Here is a 20,058-nt window from a genome sequence, read left to right on the forward strand (position 1 = left end):
GCGTGTGTGGCATTTGAAGGGCTTCTGTGTGGCGAGTTCGGCCGAGTTTCCTTCAAAGGTGGGTGGGTCAGGTCAGTGGCTGACCTGCCTGTCCTGCTGTTCTCCCAACAAGTGGACTGAGGTGTATGGTCCGCCATGCACTGACAACTGACAAGTCACCGAAGTACGACTCGACCTGTCACATGACTGCATGCATGTCTAGAGAAGATCCTCTCCGGCACGCCACACTGCCACAGGTCCTCCCGATCTGCCAAAGTTCCTCCCCGGTCCCCAACAGTGTGACAGGTCCATTCCGATCCGCCACAGTGTGACAGACCGCAGCGGACCGAGCCCGGCCGGCGCTCTCTGGCAGGACGCCCGGTGTCTGCGTGTCGGTCTGCTCGGCCGCCGCCTCGGGCTAGGCCGGTAGTTGGCGGTGTGGTGTCCGAGTGATCAGTGCCGTCCCCTCCTGTGGACTTCCCGCGTGGCCTTCCGGTGCTGTATGGCCACCAGCTGTGGGGCGTTATCGAGACTGTCCACTGTCCGGTGACCGGCCGTGTCCCGTTCGTTCCATATAGAGACTGTACGGTTCCCTTCTGCTGTTCCATTTTCCTGTCTGAGGAATTTATAGCATCCGTGTGACAACACCAAAACGGAACCCTTTCTTTGACCCCCAACCCAGTGCCTTTTCTGCACTACCTCCAGCCTTTTCCTACCTCACCGTGTTTCCCTCTCCTTACGTAAACCCTCTCCCTTGTGTCGATAGGCGTTATCACAAGTGTATTCGCGGCCATTGGGGCGACGTAAGAAAAGAAGAAAACAACTGGCCCCAAGAACTTTAAATTATCAAATAGCATGCACCTTTTCCTTGATATGTAGAGAATTTACCATTAATTGTTAGAGAAAATTGCATTTAAAATCTTCCATTTATGCTTTTTTCATCGTTTGCACAGTATGTTCTTTTACTAAGCTAGAAACACTAATTAGAAATAGTTCCCGCATCATCAAGAACAATAGGGAAGGCTTGAAGTGAATACAATAACCTAAACGGTTTTGTAATCCATGTGAAGACACTTCTAAAATTGCCTGTAGAAATATTAAAGGCAAAAGTTCAACTTTTTCACAAGACGGATGGCTATAAACCTATTCAACGTGTGACAACTCAGCCGGTATATCGTCGCCTACAGCCCAGCTTTCCCTAGTGACCGATAGAGGCGCTGCTATCGATGTCCGCCCGTGCCGCCTAACGGTTGTGTCCTGCGGAAGGCGGCTGTCGCCGGTCCCCGGTTTATTTTGGCCCGACGGCGGCCGGCGGCGGGGGCAGACCGGTCCGCTGGCCGGTGCTTTGTGCCGCACGATGGGTCGACGCCGGCGCCGGCCCGCCCGCCACTCGGTGAGTTGGGTCCGCCTGGGACAGACGGGGCGTGGAGAGTGTGAAGTGGATGTCAGTGGATAGTGCTGGATGTCAGTGGATAGCGGTGGATGTCAGAGTGTGGCAGAGAGTGGATTAGGAGGTCAAAAGATGCCGGAATCGGTGAGTGACCGCAGTGTCGTGGAAGGTGGTATTGGCGACTGCTGTGGCAGTGGACAGCAGCGCTTATATACTGTGTTCATGGACGTATTGACAGCCGATGCGTTTAGATCTAATGAGCTCGTTTATGAGTGAAGCTAAATGGGACCCGTGATCTCATGAATCTCGTCCTCCCATCCTGCCCTCGTCTCGGCGCATGTGTCCGCGGCGTGCTCGGACACGTGCTGTCCGGACTTGTTGTCCGCCGACGTGTGACCGTGTTGTCGCCGCGTGTCGGGCAGCTGCCATCCCATATGGTGTCGCCTCTCCCCTCGCGCCTGGCGCGCTGCCGTCATTCCGCTATCTCCCGAGGGACCACCGGCTGTCGTCAGCGGGCGATGGGCGTCTCTCTGTGCTGTGTCGGTGGCAATGACATCCCGCGCCGCCCCGAGGCATGTTTTGTGTCGTGTCATCGCTCTATGACACGGCTGCATGCCGGGATGCTGTGACGCTATTGTGACGTGATGAGACACCATTGTGGTAAATCTGCGTGTCTGTGACGCGTTGTGACGCTGCCGCTGTAATGAGGCGGCGCGGCTGGGCGGCTCATCGTCACAGGTGCAGCAAGCCCGCCAGCTCTCCCGATCTTTTTATCTTTCCCTGATGTAGCGTCTGACCTGCATCTTGCCTCACTGCCGGGCCGGCCGGTCTCGATGGCGCCTCCCCTCACCTCACCTCACCTCCCCGGCCGGGCTGAGCAGCACTGACCGGCTGGTCGGCCGGTGACCCGCGCTCGCTCCGCCCCGGCCTCAGCGCCCCTCCCTGCCGGCCGCCCTCCTCTCGCCGCCCTCTCCCCGGCCCTCCTCTCCCTGCTCTGTTTTTGCTGTGGCTCTGTGCTGTTGTTCGGCAGTGCTTTCTCCCCTGCCGTGCGGCCCGGCCGGTCAGCCCGCTGCTCTGTCGGGCTCTTCCTGAGAGCAGCAGCTTGCTGGGATAGTTCGATGAACTGCTCCGCCTCTACTCTCCACTCTTCCGCCTCTTGGGTAGCTTTCCTCAGCCGTAGATATATGATAGTATGGAGACCTTATGTAACTTGCATATGGCTGCAGCGGCTCAACTGAACGAAAGCATAACCAAGGAGACTACGCGTTGAGCCACAGTTGGGCTTGATAAACTCCTCCCCTCAGCACAGTCAGGGAACAGAGACGCAGCTGGCAGCTTGCCAGACAGACCACGCGTGGAGCCGCTACGCGTCGGCGACCCTGACCTTCCTACAAACAGTGGCGAGCCGGCATTACTGTCACGTCGGACCCCGGGTGCCGCCCTGAATGCTGTGGTGTTTGTATCGGTATCCGTCGCTTTTATCGAAAGCTATGATGTTTACAGAGTTCTCCTTGATACATGATACCATGACAGGTATCTGATGTTGATATGCTCAGCGATCGTAGCCTTCCGGTGGTGTGGGCAGGACAAGGCCAACCCCCATCGGACAGAGGGGTTTTAGCGGTGGTCGGACTTTGCGGTAGCCACGTCATCACGATAGTGGCGGGGGACTGATACCGGGCGTTGTCCGTCGAACCGCGGCCCACAGCTAGTCTCGGGTCGTGAGTCTACGCCAAGGCTGGCGCGAAGGCCGTGCCGTGACTGTGTCACAGGCTGTGACAGCGAACTGTGATGACAGTGTGACAGTGCTTGTGGTTTGTGGTCGGCTGTGATTTTGTGGTAAGTGGTGGTCTCTCGCTGCGGTTGCTGTCAGCTGGTGACGCGGTTGGCTATGCTCAGCCGCTGCTCATGTTCACCTCTAATTTGACTCGCCTGCGAGTCACACCCATATCAGGCTCGTCATCTATTCCTGCCTATAGTGTCTCGCATCTTCTCACATGAGTCACATGATTCCCGCACTTGTATGGTTTTTGGCGCACTGTTTTCGCCGCCCGTTAGACCGACTGGTTGAATCAGTCCCAGTTGACGTTTTGGCGTTGAAACCCGTTCTGCTCGGGTGTCACTGACGACAGCCGGTCAGGGAGACTGCCCGGAGGTGCAGGGGGGGGGGGGGACTCGGTCCCAAGGGGCGTGGTCTGGTCTCCAGTAGGCGGAGTTCATTGATAGAATTTGATTCACGGAGAGGAGGGTTTCATATTTCAATGCCTTGCAGGTTCTAGAACTTTGTTTTTGCACTGGTCTCACGTTTCTGTTTATAGGTATAATTTTGGGTATGGTAAGATCGGTTTAATTGAAATTGAACCATTTCTTTGATTCATCCTCTCATGAGCCAAGGTTTATGATAGAACGTCTGAAGTCTGAACCGTCGATAGACGATCGTCTTCAGTCGGCTATAGCGAAACTGGCATCGCAGTTACTAACTATTATCATATGCGAACTCGAACTGTTATCAGTTCTTAAAGTGGCCACCCAGTAGACGCATTTAGGAATAGAAGTCCCCATACTAAAGTGGATTTACATGGTGTGATGACGTTAAGGATGACTGATGTGTGAATTGCGGCATAGTTTGCGGTGCCTGGCTTTAGGTTGTGGGACGTTTGTCATATTAGCTTGTGAAATATGTGTCAAGAGCGGGTTTAGTATGTCACTTTCCCGACTCCCGAGTCAATGACTATGGTGCGGCTGTCATAAAGCTCTTCTCGTCACCCTTGCCGACTATCGCTGTCCTACCGTGGCGGTCACCGCTCGCCAGTGCCAGCCCACCGACCGGCCGACAGGAGCTGAGCGATGGCCAATCGGTGCCTGTCACGGACCGACGCCCGCGACCGCTCAGCGGACCGGCAGTCCCTCTCCCGTCCTCTGCTGGGCTGGTAATAGCTCACTCTCGAGTCCCAACTCGACCACGAGCTCCAACCTCCAACCCTAAACTCCAAGCCTCGAAGCCCATGCGTCGAGATCTGACCATCCGGGAGAGATGACATTGACTGGCCGAGTTTGAATGGCGACGCTTCGGTCGCTGACCCTTGCTCTGGCTCCGACTCGTCCCTGCAGAACCGGCGCGGTTCCGCCGGCTCGGCCGCTACCGTTGCCCAGTTGGGCTATCGAGGCGGTGATCGCGCTCTAGTCAGGCCGGTGAGGGTCGGGTACCCCTTGCAGGGAGACTGTGGCTGGGCGCTGAATATGGCTCTACTCTGCACTATCTGTCCAGTTAGGTTGGTGACGGCGGGGTCGGTACCCCCTGTAAATTAGTAATATTGGTGACGTGTTCGACTTCGTGTTTTAGGGTAATTTTGTCGCTTGCTCAGAAAAGTGCCTATGCTATATGTAGAATGTAGATCGATAGAATCTAAGTTATAAGATATTGAAAATTTGCTGGATTCTAAAGCCTATTCCACAAATTCAGAGGACCAAAATTCACCGCAGTCCATCCAAATCATGACCAGCTCACCGTTATCGGCCTCACGGCTCGCCATTCCCCGCAGTTCGTGTTGTATCATCTCTCCTCTCCACCTCATCCTCATGCGATACAGCACGCCGCGCCGCTCGTTACCGCGGGTTTCACCCATGACCTGTGACCGTGTCGACCTCCGCCCCGACCCTACCCTTCCCTGAGTACCCATCCCACTGGGTGGTCCGATCAGTGCACCCGATACCGCTCCTTCCCCGCGCGGCGCCGGGTTGGATGGTATCAGATGACTGTGCGTCTGTTTGTCTGTGGTGTTTGTATGCGAGTGTCCCGGTGTGGGACCGCCTGTGAAGGCACACGCTGCGACAAACGCGTGGGTGGGTTGAACAGAAGGATCAGTGATCTGATCTGCGCGCCGGCAGAGATGCCATTCACACGAGAGGAGAAAGTCGTGTTGTGTTGCGCCAGCTGCTGGGTGTTTTGTGAGCGCGGCGATTATCACAGTTCGCTGTTGATGAATTTACAGTTGTGCTGACCTCGTTCATGCACTTAGGCTGTTGATTCTCTACAGATAGCCCGCCATTAGCTCCAACTTTCATGACGCCACCAAGGTCCTAAAACAAAGGCGCCACCTTACCTCTCAACAATCATAACAAATAGCTGCAATTTTCACATCAGAACGACATCGCATCGTAACGACGTATCATTTGTTCCCATTGCGTCTGCCCTTCTGTCCTCGCTCGCTCGTCCGTTGACCCCGTCTCCATTTTCAGCCGGGTACGCCGTCTCGCTTCGACGCGGTGCGCGCTCTTGATGAGGACGAGAACTGGAGAGAACGCACCGAGGTGATCACCAAGCACGACCACAACCTCAACAAACAGCTGGCCAGGGACATCATCGAGCAGATCGTCGACAGCGCCGCCAGGTGAGAAAACGGAGAACTAAGGCCGGGGAGATAGATACTCGCCATGTGTGGAAGCAAATCTACGCTAACTGTGCGCTGAAATGACTCTGAGTGACGACTGAGATGTATGCTGTTTGTCGTAACGTTGCGGCTCGTGCAACTGCACAGTCGACGAATGTGACTCAGGCTCACTTTGCGTGACGTTTTAACATGACGTGCTTCTGTGTGCGTTACGGCTTCTCGGCAGAGCGGTTGACATTTACCCCGTGGTAGGTTTACCGTGCTGGTTTACTTAGCCGTGCTGTTCTTCCAACCATGCGGCGTCGTTTCTGATGTATGTATGCGTCGGTAATGTAGCCAGTGCGCCAATATGTGGTAGCCAATGTACTGTGCTTTTTTGGTCTGTGCCTTGGATCGCGTGCTTTGGCGTCTGGTCGGATTGTATGTTTATCTGTTCCGCTAGTCCCATTGTCACCTTTACCACACCACCCTTCACCCATCTCGGTAGATCAGACGAGTCGCCGCTGCATCAAGCAGCACTGGGTGTGTTACACCACCCTTATACCCATGTCTCTCGGACAATTCTGACCTCCACCCCGTTTTCAGCACGCCCACCGAGAGCTCGTCTTCCGTGTCGTTCGCCACCGTCTCGTCTAACCCACCGGCTCCGGTGCTGCCCGGCACACTACCGGACGTGGTGCGTGTGGCCGCAGCCTCACCGCGAGACGACACCGACTCCGGCGACTCCTCGGGTGAGTCTGGGACTTTGACTCTGACTCTGACTCTGACTTTGACTCGGTTTTTGGTGAGGGAGAGGGGGAAGGTATGGATGAGGGTGTGGGGATGCAGGTGTTGTGCTGGTGTGGTGAGGTGAAGCAGGAAAACAGTGCAGGAACATTACATGCACGGTCATTACCACTGCCGGCCGGCAGACGAGGACGTTGTCGATCATTTTTGATATGTTGTAGAAGTTGTCTCTGGTCTTAGGACGAGATGCTTCAAGACTGCTGCGCCAATACGCAAAACCCGCGGACCTGTCCACTGCCCAGTGTTTACCCGTGACTCGGGTCTGGGGCAATGGGCATGGTCACTGGTGCAATCCTAAACCCACGGGATGTCCACTCTTATGTCCACGGGAGTTTACTAGGGATGCCATGTATACAACCTTAGCTGACTGAAGGCTTGGGAGCTCATGTCTGGGAATGGGACGGATCGTTTTCACAGTCGTTGGCTAGTGCCACATGACTTGACTCAAGCCCTAAACAGTGACACACATAACATCAGCTGTGACGTGGATCAGTAAACAGCTTCACACTCGGTAGAGTGTAGGCTCAGTCCTCTTGTGTAAACGGTACGGAGATTTACCAGGGTGGCTCCTGAGTTTGGCTTTAGTCATGGTCCGTTTCTGTATGCATATACTGAGTGGTTGCGTCTGACCATGATCTGACTAAAGGGTGGAGTTATTGAGCTGTTTGTCACGAACAGCTAGTGTGAGCTGTGGTAAACGATGGGCCGGGGAATTCACGCTGAGTCAGTGCACAATGCTCAGTCGGGCTGCTTTGTTTAAATGGGCTTTGCATTAACCACGACAGAAAGAAACGGCTAGCACTTCGTTATTGGCCCTTAGTGCTTGTTTTGTCAACTTGTGTCACTTTTCATGCCCTGATACCGACTGGCGAATTCTTACTGCTTACGCTTAGTACCATGACGGAGTTGCTCTTGCTTTTCATCGCGCTCTGTCACTGACTTTGTTACCGTCGTTGACGGCTGAGTGGTGCGTGTGAGCTTTTCATTCATTCTGCTTCAGAGTACGTTTTCTCTGTCTGGCGCACTACACTGTTTCCGCTTTGACTCGTTTTTGTCAATTTTGTGCTATATATGTGGCCAATGATCATTTCCTCGCTTTGATGTAATTCAGCTGATTGCCTTTTTACCACCTGACCGCAACTATAGCCCGCTTACATACCCCAGCAGGTATAAGTGCGGAGCTCAAGTGTCCATTGAAGTCATCAAGTCACGCATCCTCAATTACTGGACAATGGACATCCTCTCCTTCTCCCTCGTCATTTGAGAATTCCATCAGAACGTGTTCAGTGTAGGTAGACATGGTGATGGTGTCTCGGTGACTGAGTGGGCCATCTTTCGGTAGTGCCCGCCATGCCGGCGGGGGTGGCGGCGGCACTGGCGGCGGCCGGGCCCACTGCTATGGCGGCAGTGCCCGCCGGGCGGCCGAGGGCGGGTGAGACGTGTGCTCTGTGTGTTTGTTTGTTGGTCTGTGTGTTTGTTGGTGAGTTTGAAGTGGATAACATACCTATTGGATAGCACGTGACGGCCAGTTTGGAACAGGAGCCGTCACGTTGTTGTGTGGAACTAATCGAGCTGGTTTGGGGTGATGCTCTGTGATACTGACTGGTGTCACACTAGCCTCTTCTGGTTCCCGCGAACTGATGAGACGGTCTCGCGGGAACCTGACCTTCTCTAACCTCTGAAATAATGGCACCTAAGTCCCCACAGACTGATGGGACTGTCTCGGGGGAACCTAACGTGCCACTACGTTGGTGCGTGTCGCGAATCTTGCCGGCACGGTGCATCGGAAAGCCATTTCTGAGCGGTGGTCTCTCGTCTGCACTGTCGACCCTCACTAACGTTTTGTGTGTTGATACTGACTTGTTCTATAATGCTGCTCCCGAGTGTGTGTTGACTGTTGTGCACTGCTAATAACATTCATTAGTCCCACCTGCTTTGTTAAAATAAAAGTCCACACTATCCCCACCCTTACCCTATAACAGAAGTGGACCTCACGGCAATATGCGTCCTGTCTCTATCACGATTCTTCCTTACTGACAGCTCCCTCTGCTATGTCCCAGAGTGCGATTCTTCCTCGCTGACAGCTTCCCCTGTTCTGTCCCAGAGCTAGTGTTCCTCACTGACAGCTCCCCTTGCATGTCCCAGAGTGCGATTCTTCCTCGCTGACAGCTCCCCCTGGCCTACCCGAAGTACGAGTGCTCCTCGCTGACAGCTCCTCTGTCCTGACAGATCCTGTTCTGTCTCATAGTACGAGTGTCTTCTCACTGACAGCTCCCCCTGTTCTTTCCTATTCTGTATCAGAGTACAACTCTGCCCACTGACAATGCTATCTCCCTGTTCTGTCGCAGAGTACGAGTCGGCCTCGGAGCAGGAGGACGCGCCGGCGGCTCCGTCGACGCTGCGCTCGGAGACGTCTCTGCTGGCCGACGAGCTGCTCGGCCTGAGTCTGCAGACCCCACTCAAACCGGGCGCACCGCCGCGTCCCCAGTCTTCCTCCGAGCAGAAGCCGCAGCAGCAGTGGACGTTAGACGACCTGCCGCCGCCGTCCCCGCTGCAGGAGCTGATTGCCGAGACTGACGCGCTGCAGGTGTCCTCTGCGGCGCCCCGGTCGGGTGAGACAGGGGAGCGCGCCGCGCCGGTGGTAGAGACAGAGGAGGCTGCGGCTGAGGGAGCGACGGGAGAGAAGGGAGAGAGTGAAACGGAACCTCCAGCTCTTCCGGAGCCGGCTGTTGTGACAGAAGAGTGCACTCCGAGCACAGAAGAGCACACTCCGAGCACGGAAGAGTGTATTCCGGCTCCGGTAGAGCCCTCTGTGGCCCAGGAGACGCTCCCCGCTCCAGAGGAGCCAGCGCCGGTCGCTGAGGAACCGACCCCCGCTGTTGCACCGACCCCGGCTGTTGAGTCGGTCACCGTTCAGGAGGAACCCGCTCCCACTCCACAGGAGGAGCCTGCTGCTACTGACGCCGAACAGCCGCCGGCACAGCCCGAGTGCGACGCAGAGCCTGCCTCGACTGAGGTCAGAGCTGACTCACCACCGATCAGGGCTGCTTCTCCGCCGATCAGGGCTGCTTCTCCACCAATCAGGGCTGCTTCTCCACCAATCAGAAGTGCTTCTCCACCAATCAGAAGCGCTTCTCCGCCCATTAAAGCTACTACTCCACCAACAAGGAGCGACTCGCCACCCATCAGAAGTGCTTCCCCGCCTATCAGAGCCGCTTCTCCGCCAATAAGGAGCGCCTCTCCACCTATCCGCTCGGGCTCGCCGCCTATCCGCTCGGCCTCTCCGCCCATCCGCTCGGGCTCTCCCCCCATCCGCTCGGGCTCTCCGCCTATCCGCTCGGGCTCGCCGCCTATCCGCGCGGGCTCGCCGCCTATCCGCTCGGGCTCACCGCCTATCCGCTCGGGCTCGCCGCCGATCCGGCCGGCCGGCGCCATGACTCAGACCGGTGATGAGGACGAGCCAATTCCGCCCAAGGTCGGATACAACCTGGACTTCCTCGACGACCCCAACTTCAACCCGTTCACTACCGGCTCGGGCATCAAGCTCAGCCCGCCGCCGTCACCCAAGGCGAGCCTGCCGCCGCTGAAGGCTGCCAAGACCAAGAAGCAGCGCGAGGCGGCGCCGGCTGACCCGGCTCCTGCGGAGACCAATGGTGTGGGCAGCTCAGACGGGGGCTCGGCAGAGCCTGCCAACGCTCCGGAACAGACTGAGGAGCCGGTCAAACCGCCCGCCAAGAAACCCGTGGTGAAGAAGCCGGTGCGGCCGGTGAGGAGACCTCTAAAGAAGAAGGTGGTGGAGCCGCCCCCGGAGCCGACTCCGGCTCCGTCCGAGGAGAACGGCCGAGCGGACAGTCCGCCGCTGGCGCCGCCCTCAAAGGGCTACAACCTCGACTTCCTGGATAATTGCGACGACCCCAACTTCAACCCGTTCGCCACAAAGTCGGCGGTGGCTAACTCTCCCACCGGCTCGCCGACCGCCGCCAGAAAGGTGGCCAACTCCCCGCCGCTGCCTGCCCGATCGGCGGCCAAACAGTCGCCGGTCAAACCGGCCGCCAAGGCCGCTCCGCCGCCCGAACCGGAGCCGGAGCCGGAGGAGCCTGAGCCGCAGCCGGAGCCCGCAGAGGAGCCTCAGCCTGAGGAGGCCGCAGAGGAGCCTGCCGCGGAGCCGGAGGAACCAATGGATGTGAAGACGGAGCGACCAGATCCGTTGGGTGGTGGGGACGCGTCTACTTCAGTCCGCTCTGAGGCCAGCCGAACAGCACTGCTGGACACAGGTCAGTGGCAGACTGCGTGGGACGTGGAGTGGTAGGGCTAGTTGGGAGGGAGGCCAGACGAAACTGGTCCGTCGTGGGGATACTGGACTGGTGGGGCTGTTCACTGTTCAGGGATATAGAGTCTGGCTTGGTCAGTGAAAATGGAAAGGTTGGACTGGTGTGGCCAGTCCGTGAGAGTGAGAGCGCTACTAGTGGGCACTATGATTACGGAGCGAGCGAAGCGAGCGGAGTCTTACGTAGAATAACGGAAATTTCTGAGTATGAGCGGCCGGCCGGCCGGCCGGCCGTGGTCACGCTTTTACGAGGCTTATATCTCAGCAACCACTTGACCGATTTACATGCGGTAATTTTTGCGGGGTAGCTTCATTCCTTCTACCGAGTATTGGACTATTCCCGATGCATGTGGGTGACCCCTTATGCACGTGCCACGTGCAAAACGAAGAGGTGTCACTTTTGTAATTGTTGCAATATCTCGGTAACTACTTGGCCGATTGCGCTGAAAGTTGGCATGTAGGTAGGCACCCACTAGGCACTGCATATCCATGTGCCAGAGTTGGGGTGCTGCTGCACGTGCGCACGTGCAGGGGGCGTTTCCAGATCTCGAGAACGGCTCGACCGATGGCGCTCAAATTTGGTACATGGTTAGGGACCGGTTAGTAGGGTGCCGTGCAAAAGTCAGTTGGGACCCATTTTGCACGTGCGCACGTGCAGGGTGCCGCTTCCAGATCTCGAGAACGGCTGGGCCGATTGTGCTCAAATTTGGCACATCGCTAGAGACCGGTTAGTAGGGTGCCGTGCACAAGTCAGCTGGAGGTACCCCCTCGAAATTTCGCACGTGCAAGGCTCACCCTCTCGCTCGCTCCGTTAGTCGCCCCAAAAGGCGCTATACTGGTAATAGTATCGAACTGATTATATGTGTCCAATATATGTCCTGGTCGGAATTTCATGTAATAACTACGGATATGCGTAGCCCCCTCCCCTCAATTAACTTCGTGTATTCTCCCTCCATTGCTGCACCGATCCATGTTCTCTGTTTTGTATTCTTTCATAACAACGTGCCAATTTCTCTAACGTATCGCTGTCCTCCACCGCAGCGCCTCTGGACTTTGGTGAAGTAACTGGTAGTACCATCAACGACCAAGAGATGGCGTCGGCTACCAACGACCAGTTTGTGGAGGCCACCAACTGTGAGTACGGCCGGTAGGCGCGCGCGCGCTAGGTGCCATTCTTGTCACGTACTGATTTTATGTCGAGGCCAGTTACGAAATCACCAGTGTCCTCTCGGGCTGATTGAGTGGTGTATTTTGGCGGGCGTTTTAACGAACTGCCTCGTAGACATCCCGCTACTAAACCTGGAAGATGTGTGGGTCGGCGGTTTTTCGCCCAGGTGATGGTTGTGGCTCTGTTGAATATATTATGGTGGTAGCCGTTAAGCTGAATTCAAACCCGCATTCCAACGGCTTGTTTCCCAATTTAGCAGCAGGACACCGCCGGCCGGGCTCGCCCTGGACTTCCCGGGTGTGAAACTAAGGCAGCTGTGTGTGATGGGCCATTAGACTTGCGCCACCAGCCAGTAATAGGTCCAGTCTAGCTGGATATTGGAGATGGATGGAGTGGCGGGCAGCTGCCCCGGGAGACGGGCCACCCTGACCCCCATGTCGTGGTCATTTCACCCCTGGTGCCCCCGCGGGGATTGGGGCACCTCTCCGTATCCCCTGCATTCCTGATTTTGAGTTCCGTGCGTGACTGAAGAACAGAGATCCGCGCGCCCCGCCTGGACTCGTCTCACCCAGTCGGGACCCGTTTTTAGCCCTGTCCCCGGCCCTCGCTCGTTGACGTTACTCTGACCTTCGCCCCGCCCGGTCCGGCCCGGACCGACGTCAGCTGTATGGTCGGAATGGACCGCGGCCTGCGGACCCCACAGCCTCTGTGCGTCCCGAACGTCCCGAGCGCGGTCAGATCCTCACTCGATGTCCTCAGAGTGAATATGTAACAACACGCTGCGCCGAGAGCGTTATGATGCCCAACATGACTGCACGATCTCGTATCTTGCAGCACAATGGTGATCTCAAGGCCGCGCGTATGGAATGGCGTCTTGGTAGCTCTGTGCACTATCGCATTTTGCATCATGGCGCTGTGCATTCTAAGTGAAACTCCGACGTATTTTATGCAGTCTGACAGGCAAAATGCAAGACATGTAGACATGCCGGTAGGAGCCGGATCTCGAGTTTCGGATAGCAAGGAGCACCTTGGTAGATTGCAGTTAACATGTCTTGCACTGTTGCATTTACCTGGTCCGCACGCATCAATATTAAGAGCGCTTTGCAAGCGGAGCCTGCGTACGCCGATTTCTTTTGTGATTTTCTAGGCTAGTTACTTGATATTCGTATTGTGTAAGGCTCTGTCCCTCAATACGAGTCTACTGTTGACTTGCGCAATGCACATACTGCTGACTGCACAAATGCACGTGCATCGGCTGCTCGACACCACCTTAAATCGTCTCTTTGACACTACTTTGATCGCTCCGTAACGCCCAACTCTTTTCGGCAGTTTTCCAAGACCCGTCGGCGCTGGACCGTCTGGCAGAGCACAGGGACGGACGGCTGGCTCCCAACATCGCGCGGAACTCGCTCTACGTCAAGTTTGACCCCTTGCTCGGCCGGCCGAGCGTTCTGCCCGAGATCCAGCGTCTCACAGAACGGTGAGTACCCGTGTGGGTCTCAGATACTGTGGGTGGTTTCAGTGACTGAGTGGGAAAGGGGCTTTCTAGATGACTAAGGTGTGAGGTAGCAGGTGAACGGGATGGAAGCTGTGTGCTGGTGCTGTGAAGGAGAGCTGTTTTGAGGACTCTTGCACCAAAATGCTCTGATTGCACCAATATATGGATTCTGCTGCACCGTACAGACACTCCAAGACTCTAGCGTGACAATTTACCTATAAATTCTACCAAGCGCCTGTAGTTTTACGTTATGAGTTTGTGGAAAAAAAGAGAACCACCGTCCAGGCTAGCTAACTCTGCAATCGGTTTTTCGATTCTACCTAGCAAGGTATTTTGGTGCAAGAGGCCTCATGTCGTTTTTGTGCTGGCTTAGCACTGGACGACGTGAGTATTCGTAGTTATACGGTAGCTGAAACAGTGTGTTCTTGGACTGTTTGCACGCCCATTGTCTAGTGTCTATACACAATGTGAGAGTTTTAGACAAGAAACACCTTTCGAGCACCTGTACGTGACTGTCCTAACGTCTGACTAACAAAGCTACTGTGACGAACCGTCCTGCTGAGCTGCTGTATTAGAAAGGACCATGTCACTGACCGGCGGGGCCTGTGGCCAGTTTTCCTCCCCACTGCGGGTTCCAACGGACGGTGACAGCATTGATGACGTTTCATTGGAGTATGGCGTCAGACACGCGACTCCATTCAGAGCTTTATGTAGTGTATATTACGACTACCTGTACGCGGAGGATATTGACAGTTCAGTCTACGTTAAGAATTCTCGTCGTAACCGCTTTTTGAATGTTTGTCCGGTCAGCTGTTACACCCTCCATTGTGCACTCCTTTCTTCCGGTGCTAAGTCGGTATTCTTGTTTTATACACGCGTGAGATCGAGCTGATAATTCAGAGCTGGAGCCTAGTTGAAGTGTGGGTGTTTAGATGAGGAGATAGAAAACTGGGCTGCTTATATCATACACGGCCTCCGGTTGGGCTGCTGACGTCCACTGTCTGTCGAAGGCTGAACTCAAATCAACCTAGTTAATGTTCAGTCATTGGTGGCTGCCTTGGGAATTAATGGTATGCCGAAGCCGTGCAATGCATAGTCATGGCGCTATACATATGTCGATGCTCACGCCCGCCTCTGGGCATGACGTCAGTTGCAAAGATTTCACTGCCCTGGCGACTCGGACCCCTGGCAATGGGCCGGGAGCCGTGGGGAACATTCCGTCATGCGAGGCGTCTCCATTTTAGGGGAGCCGGCTGTGCAGCGGACCCCCATTGGCCGGCGCCTCTGATGGAACACAGGCGGGCCGGGCGCGCATGCGATGCCGGTGCCCTGTCTAAGGCCGGCGCTTTCAGGACGCTGAATGGCAAAACTGGTTTACAGGCAGATCCTCGGGTAAGATAAAGCGCACCGATTAAGCTGCAATGTGCCGTGAAAAAGCCACGTGGGCGTATTGGATATGATACTGGTTCGGCGTGACGCTCGCCCAGCGACGTCTTTGTTGAGGCGCTCGCTGGCCGTGTGCGGGTTTCGATGGGCGTGCGCGGGCTGTCAGCTCACTTCCTATCGGGCGATCGCTCTAAGCCGCCGCTGCAGCCGTCCGCTCGCGGCAGACTCTGCGTGGGATTAACCTTGCTCTCGCTCGCCGGAGCGCGGTGGCTCTGTGGCAGTGGGTCGGTTTTCAGGTTCAGCAAGGTCGGCAGACGGGTCGGAGCGGGTCGGCCGACATCTGGGGCCTACGTCTGGGTGTGTGGGTCGGACCCGCCCTGTGCACTGGGTGTGTCGGTCAGTGGACTAATTACATCGTGTCGGCGCTGTCCGCCCTGTTCAAGCTGTCCGAGCTGTCCGCCCTGTCTGCCCTGTCTGCACTGTCGTGTTCTAGCCCTAATCTGTCCTGGCTAATCATAACCGACCTGTCTTGGACTGTGTCTGCATTTTTCCTCTGTACTGACTATCCTGCCCTGTTCTATTCTGTCTTGTCCTGTTCCTAGCAGTGCCCTGCTGTTTCATCTTAACCCTCCCTGCCGGGGCTGTCGATTCCCGGTAGTCTCCGTCGCCCCCGTTCACTGACACCTTACAGACTGGACCGGACCCGGTGACACGTAGCAGGGTGGGGCCGACCTGACGAGCCGAATGACCACTCAACACCCGGCGACCCAACCGGTGGACAAACTCGGCCGTTGGACTGTAACGGCTCCACCCTCCAAACTCGCCCAATGTGGCCCGTTGATTCAGCCGGGTGAGCCGCCACTTTCGTCACCCGGTCTTTGTCTTTGGGCGTCCCCGGTCGTGAATGGAGCATAGCCGGGCATTGATTAAACGATTTCACTGCGCCGGTCGCGGCGTCTGCTAGAAACGGACGTCGTGGTTCGCGGAGCGGTGCCGGGGGTAGACCGAAACCCGCGCTGTTCTCCGACCCAGCTGTAATTCGCCACACTCTCCAATTTGATGTGGCTGTCTGTACCCGAGTCACGTGCACACTGAGGGCGGCGGCAGAAGGCCGGTATTGGTGACCCTCGGGGCGCTGCTCCGCTCGGCACGGTGACTGCAACTGCGGGTGCCCCGATCGGCTGCTGATCGGGGGCGGGCCGATCGTGCCCCGGGCGGTCGCCGACCTGCCCCGGATGGCAGCCGGCCAGGCGCCGCTCGGGCCGCAGTGGGCGGCGGAATTGACACTGGGTCAGACCAGAGCTCCGGGCGGACATGCCGTCAAGGACAGACTGCGAGTCCGTCACCGACGGGTCCCCACCGGCTGAGAAGGGAGCTCCGGGCTCTCAGAAGGCCGGCAGATTGCAGTCAGAGCTATGGAGATCAGCTCTTCCAGCTGTGGTTGGCTCTGTCGTTCTGCGGGGTTAACGAGCGAAAGGACACGGCTCCAACTGCTGAGAGTGGTAATTAAGCGGCGAAACGAGCTCCGCGTGAGGTCAACCAGCTTACAGTGCAGTCAGAGCCGGCTCAGCCCATGTGATTTGCCTGGCGGTTCTGCCGCAGTTGACGTGGTGCTTGATGATAGTGGGTCCTCTGAGCGCATTACTGCTTCCAGGGACACATGAAATATGTGTCAAAGTCTGGTGAGCCTCGTGGGATCGCCGCTCAGCTGACCCACGTGTTGTGCTGACGTAGTGACTTCGGAACTACTGTGGCGGCAGGCGTCAATGGGCATTGTGAACGGCGGAAGAATGGCCGGTGCAGAGGCAGCGTGTTTGCAGGTGTGGGGCCGACCGGAGCCCTCTGCCTGCCGGCCTCGGCGGCTCTGTGTGCCCAATGCTCCCACCGTGGGCGGTCGGAGCGCCGCACGAGCTACAGATCAGCCCCCGGCCGGTCAGCAGACTGTACTCGGCTGCCGCTGACAGCTCAGCACGACGTCAGGGACGGCTCCCTCCCCTCCCCGTCGATCACACCACCTCACCACCCCTGGGCGGCCAGCAGGGCTTCCCAGACGGGATGCAAAGCAGCGCGCCGCCGCCGGCCTGCCCTCTCCTGGGCCCCGGCGGCGCACGGCGAATAAATCATTGACGGCACGTCAGCGAGCAGCCAGAGCCGCTGCCATTAACATGGAAAGTGCATCGAAAGTGGCCGACCGGTTCTGGGAGCCGCGCGGCGTGCAGGAGCCGGCCGGCGCAGGGGCTCGCGCGGCTGCGGCTGAGCGGTGAGCTCCGAGCCGCCGAGGAGCGTCAGGTGTGTTTGTTGGGATAAAACTCGGGCCGGCCGGCCGCGGTGGGCGACATGTGGCGTCTATCCGTGGTGGGCGGGAGACGCTCGTGTCACGAGGGCCGCTAGATTGGCCCGCCTCCCGCCGGCTGGAAGAGATGGACGGTCGGAAAACGGGGCGGCACGCACACGGACTCTGCGGGGGATGCCGGGCGCGCCCTCAGAGCTAGGAGGCGCACCTGGGAGGAGGGCGGCGCGCCAGCCGGCGGCGGCTGGTCGGAGTGAGCTGCGACTGCCCCTGGGCACACACCTAGCCTTAAATACTGTCCTGCCATCATCCCCGCGTGGCTCAGCATCCTCAGACAGGCGGTAGATCCAATGCTGGTGCCGGCAGTGTATCTATCTCGACACCGAAGGCCGCGACTGACGGGTAGCGGCAGATGCCGACCGGTCGGCCGGGCGATACACCCCAATTAGTGCAAACGGACCGCTCCGGTGCCGTTACCACGCCGGGCTGTTGTTGGGGCGCGGTCTGGAGCGGACGGACGGGACGAGTCGGGTCGGGCCGGCTGTCTGCACAGAGATCGCTGTAAATCGCTGCACGGAGGCCCCGGCCGGCCAGTTTCACCAGGCGGTACGGGTGTATCGGGCGCACGTGATGGAGGGAGCACGTGAGTGCGCTGAGCGCACTGGGGCCGCGCTGTCCGTCATGAGCAGGCCGGGGCGCCGCGCGGGTCCGACTGGCAGAATGTGTGTCGCCGCCGTATATGGTGTCGGCAAACCTTGAAAAGTGCCGGCGCCAGTCTCGGATTAGATGAATGAGAGGCGCGCTCGGCAGCGGGCCTCTGCACTGGCTGACGTATTATGGTGATGGAGCGCCGCCTCTGTATGACGCATGGCTCATGTCTCCCTGGGACTGACTGGCTGCCGTCAGCGGTACACGAGATGGATTCGGCCGGTGTTGTTGCATCACCTGTCCTCGCGACACCGAGTGACTGAGATCCCGAGGCCGGCTGAGGCTGGCTCTGACGCCCACAGAGCCTCAGCCAGTGACAGTTTGTCGAAGGGTTTTTGCTCAGCTGTGAACACGCCAGGTGACATGGGCGCGGGGGAAGAAAGGGGCGCCACCCAGGTGTGTGCATGTGCGACCCGACACGCCCCTTCTCTCCGACCGCGGAACGTCGGAAGTCGACATTGAAGCCGTTTCTCTCATGCGCTGACCTTGCCCTTTTCTTCCTTCCTGTCCGGGTCCGATCAGCCGCGCGCCATTGTCAATCCCATCTCGGAGTATTTGTACCGATCCGACCTCAGAGTGGTTCGTCTGCGGTCGGACGGCGCAGCTCTGTAGACCTGCCAGATTATCGTGGTGGGAAACACCGGGCTGCAGTAATTGAGTGGCGACACTTACAATTCCGTCCAATGGCGTGACGACGAGCGTTTAAACGGCGGCTGGGCGGCGGCGCCCACGCGCGGCGGGTTGAGCGGCGCGCGGTGACGATAAATTCGGTCCGGGCCCCGCGCGGGGTCGGCCCCGGGGTCACGACTCGGCGGCCCCGGTGAAGGATTGGGGTGGCGGCAGGCGGGGCGATGTGGTTGACCTGCTCGCTGACCCCGCAGCCACACAGTCATCTCAGGGCTGCCCGTGTGAGCCGTGGTGAGACTCAGTCAAGGCGGCACTATGACGGCCTGTTGACGGCCGGTAGCGTGTTTTTCCGGCTCGGAGGAGACCCAATCGCAGCTGTGAAGGTGGCAGTGGACCGTTAGCTCCACCACTCCGACACGGATCTTCCATCGGCGTATGGAGGCCCGGTTTGATAAACAGATGGTCAGCTGCACACTGCAGCGGCGAACAATGACGAGCGATAACTCTGATCGCCGGTTCGGAGTACCGACGGCTGCTCGGCGGGGCTGGTGGAACCGGTGTGAAGCGACCCACGCCTGCCGGGACGGCTCACGCGCTTCTGTAGCGCGGAGGTGCTATGTTTGTCCTGCCGCTGCCAGCCAGGTCGGATATGACATACACCTGCGGTCGCTTCCGGCTCTCCGGTCGGCCCAGTCTCGTTAGTGAGAGGTGAGAGGGAGGGAGATGTGTGTGAGAGAGAGAGAGAGAGAGAGAGAGAGAGAGAGAGAGAGAGAGAGAGAGAGAGAGAGAGAGAGAGAGAGAGAGAGAGAGAGAGAGAGAGAGAGAGAGAGAGAGAGAGAGGAGAGAGAGAGAGAGAGAGAGAGAGGGTGGAGGAAGCTAGCTGGGTGAGATGAGAGGCTGTGAGACAGCAGAGATGACAGTCAGGCTGGCGGCTACCGGTGATGTGAGAGACTGAAATGGTTGCTGGTGAGATGAAAAGCGGTAAGACAACTGCTGGTCAGATGAGAGACCGTAAGACATCTGCCGGTGAAACGAGAGGCTGCGAGACGCCCCCGGCACCTGCTGTGTCATCTCACAGGCCTGCCGGGTGCGGGTGGCTAGCGTCCATTATACGGCAGAGCCCAAGGCACGCTTTGGGAAGAGCTGGGCCGAACGGTGACGGGGTGGAGTGAGAAAGGATTGGGCAGGTCCGCTAATCGGATAGATCGGCTGATAGGATGGAATGGAACGGGGTGGATCCGAAGGTGCGATAGATAGGACTGATATCACAATGGTCCGGCCTGAAAGGGCTAGGCAGTTTGGGATAATGTCACGCATTTCGTGTGCCCCGGGCAGGGCGGAGTCGTGGCACTGCCATGGCCCCTTGGTCGGCTCGCAGCGCGGCGTGCCTCATGTGACCCTGCACGTGTCCCCGTCGCGCGGGGTCCCGCCCGTATATGGGGCGCGCGCGCACCGGCGGCGGTCGCGGCGCCGTCAGATCCCGCCGAGATAGGTGTCGGGCCGGTGGC

General features: G+C 57.8%; 1 protein-coding gene across 6 annotated transcripts in view; it reads left to right on the top strand.

Annotated features, from left to right (window-relative positions):
* LOC122372968 (nascent polypeptide-associated complex subunit alpha, muscle-specific form-like) overlaps nt 1-20,058 on the top strand; it is a 52,168-nt gene that overhangs the window by 16,488 nt on the left and 15,622 nt on the right. For 5 of the 6 annotated variants that reach the window (XM_043350658.1, XM_043350655.1, XM_043350657.1 and 2 more), the window contains 5 exons: nt 5,609-5,760; nt 6,346-6,491; nt 8,895-10,820; nt 11,915-12,007; nt 13,371-13,521. In XM_043350658.1, coding sequence (XP_043206593.1) covers nt 5,609-5,760; nt 6,346-6,491; nt 8,895-10,820; nt 11,915-12,007; nt 13,371-13,521 — 2,468 coding nt within the window. Of the gene's footprint in view, nt 1-1,251; nt 1,373-5,608; nt 5,761-6,345; nt 6,492-8,894; nt 10,821-11,914; nt 12,008-13,370; nt 13,522-20,058 lie in introns of those variants that run through there. The other variant, XM_043350660.1, reaches the window with a different exon arrangement.

The sequence above is a fragment of the Amphibalanus amphitrite genome, unplaced genomic scaffold, assembly GCF_019059575.1.
Source record: "Amphibalanus amphitrite isolate SeventyFive unplaced genomic scaffold, NRLGWU_Aamphi_draft 001425F_arrow, whole genome shotgun sequence".
NCBI lineage: Eukaryota > Metazoa > Arthropoda > Thecostraca > Balanomorpha > Balanidae > Amphibalanus > Amphibalanus amphitrite.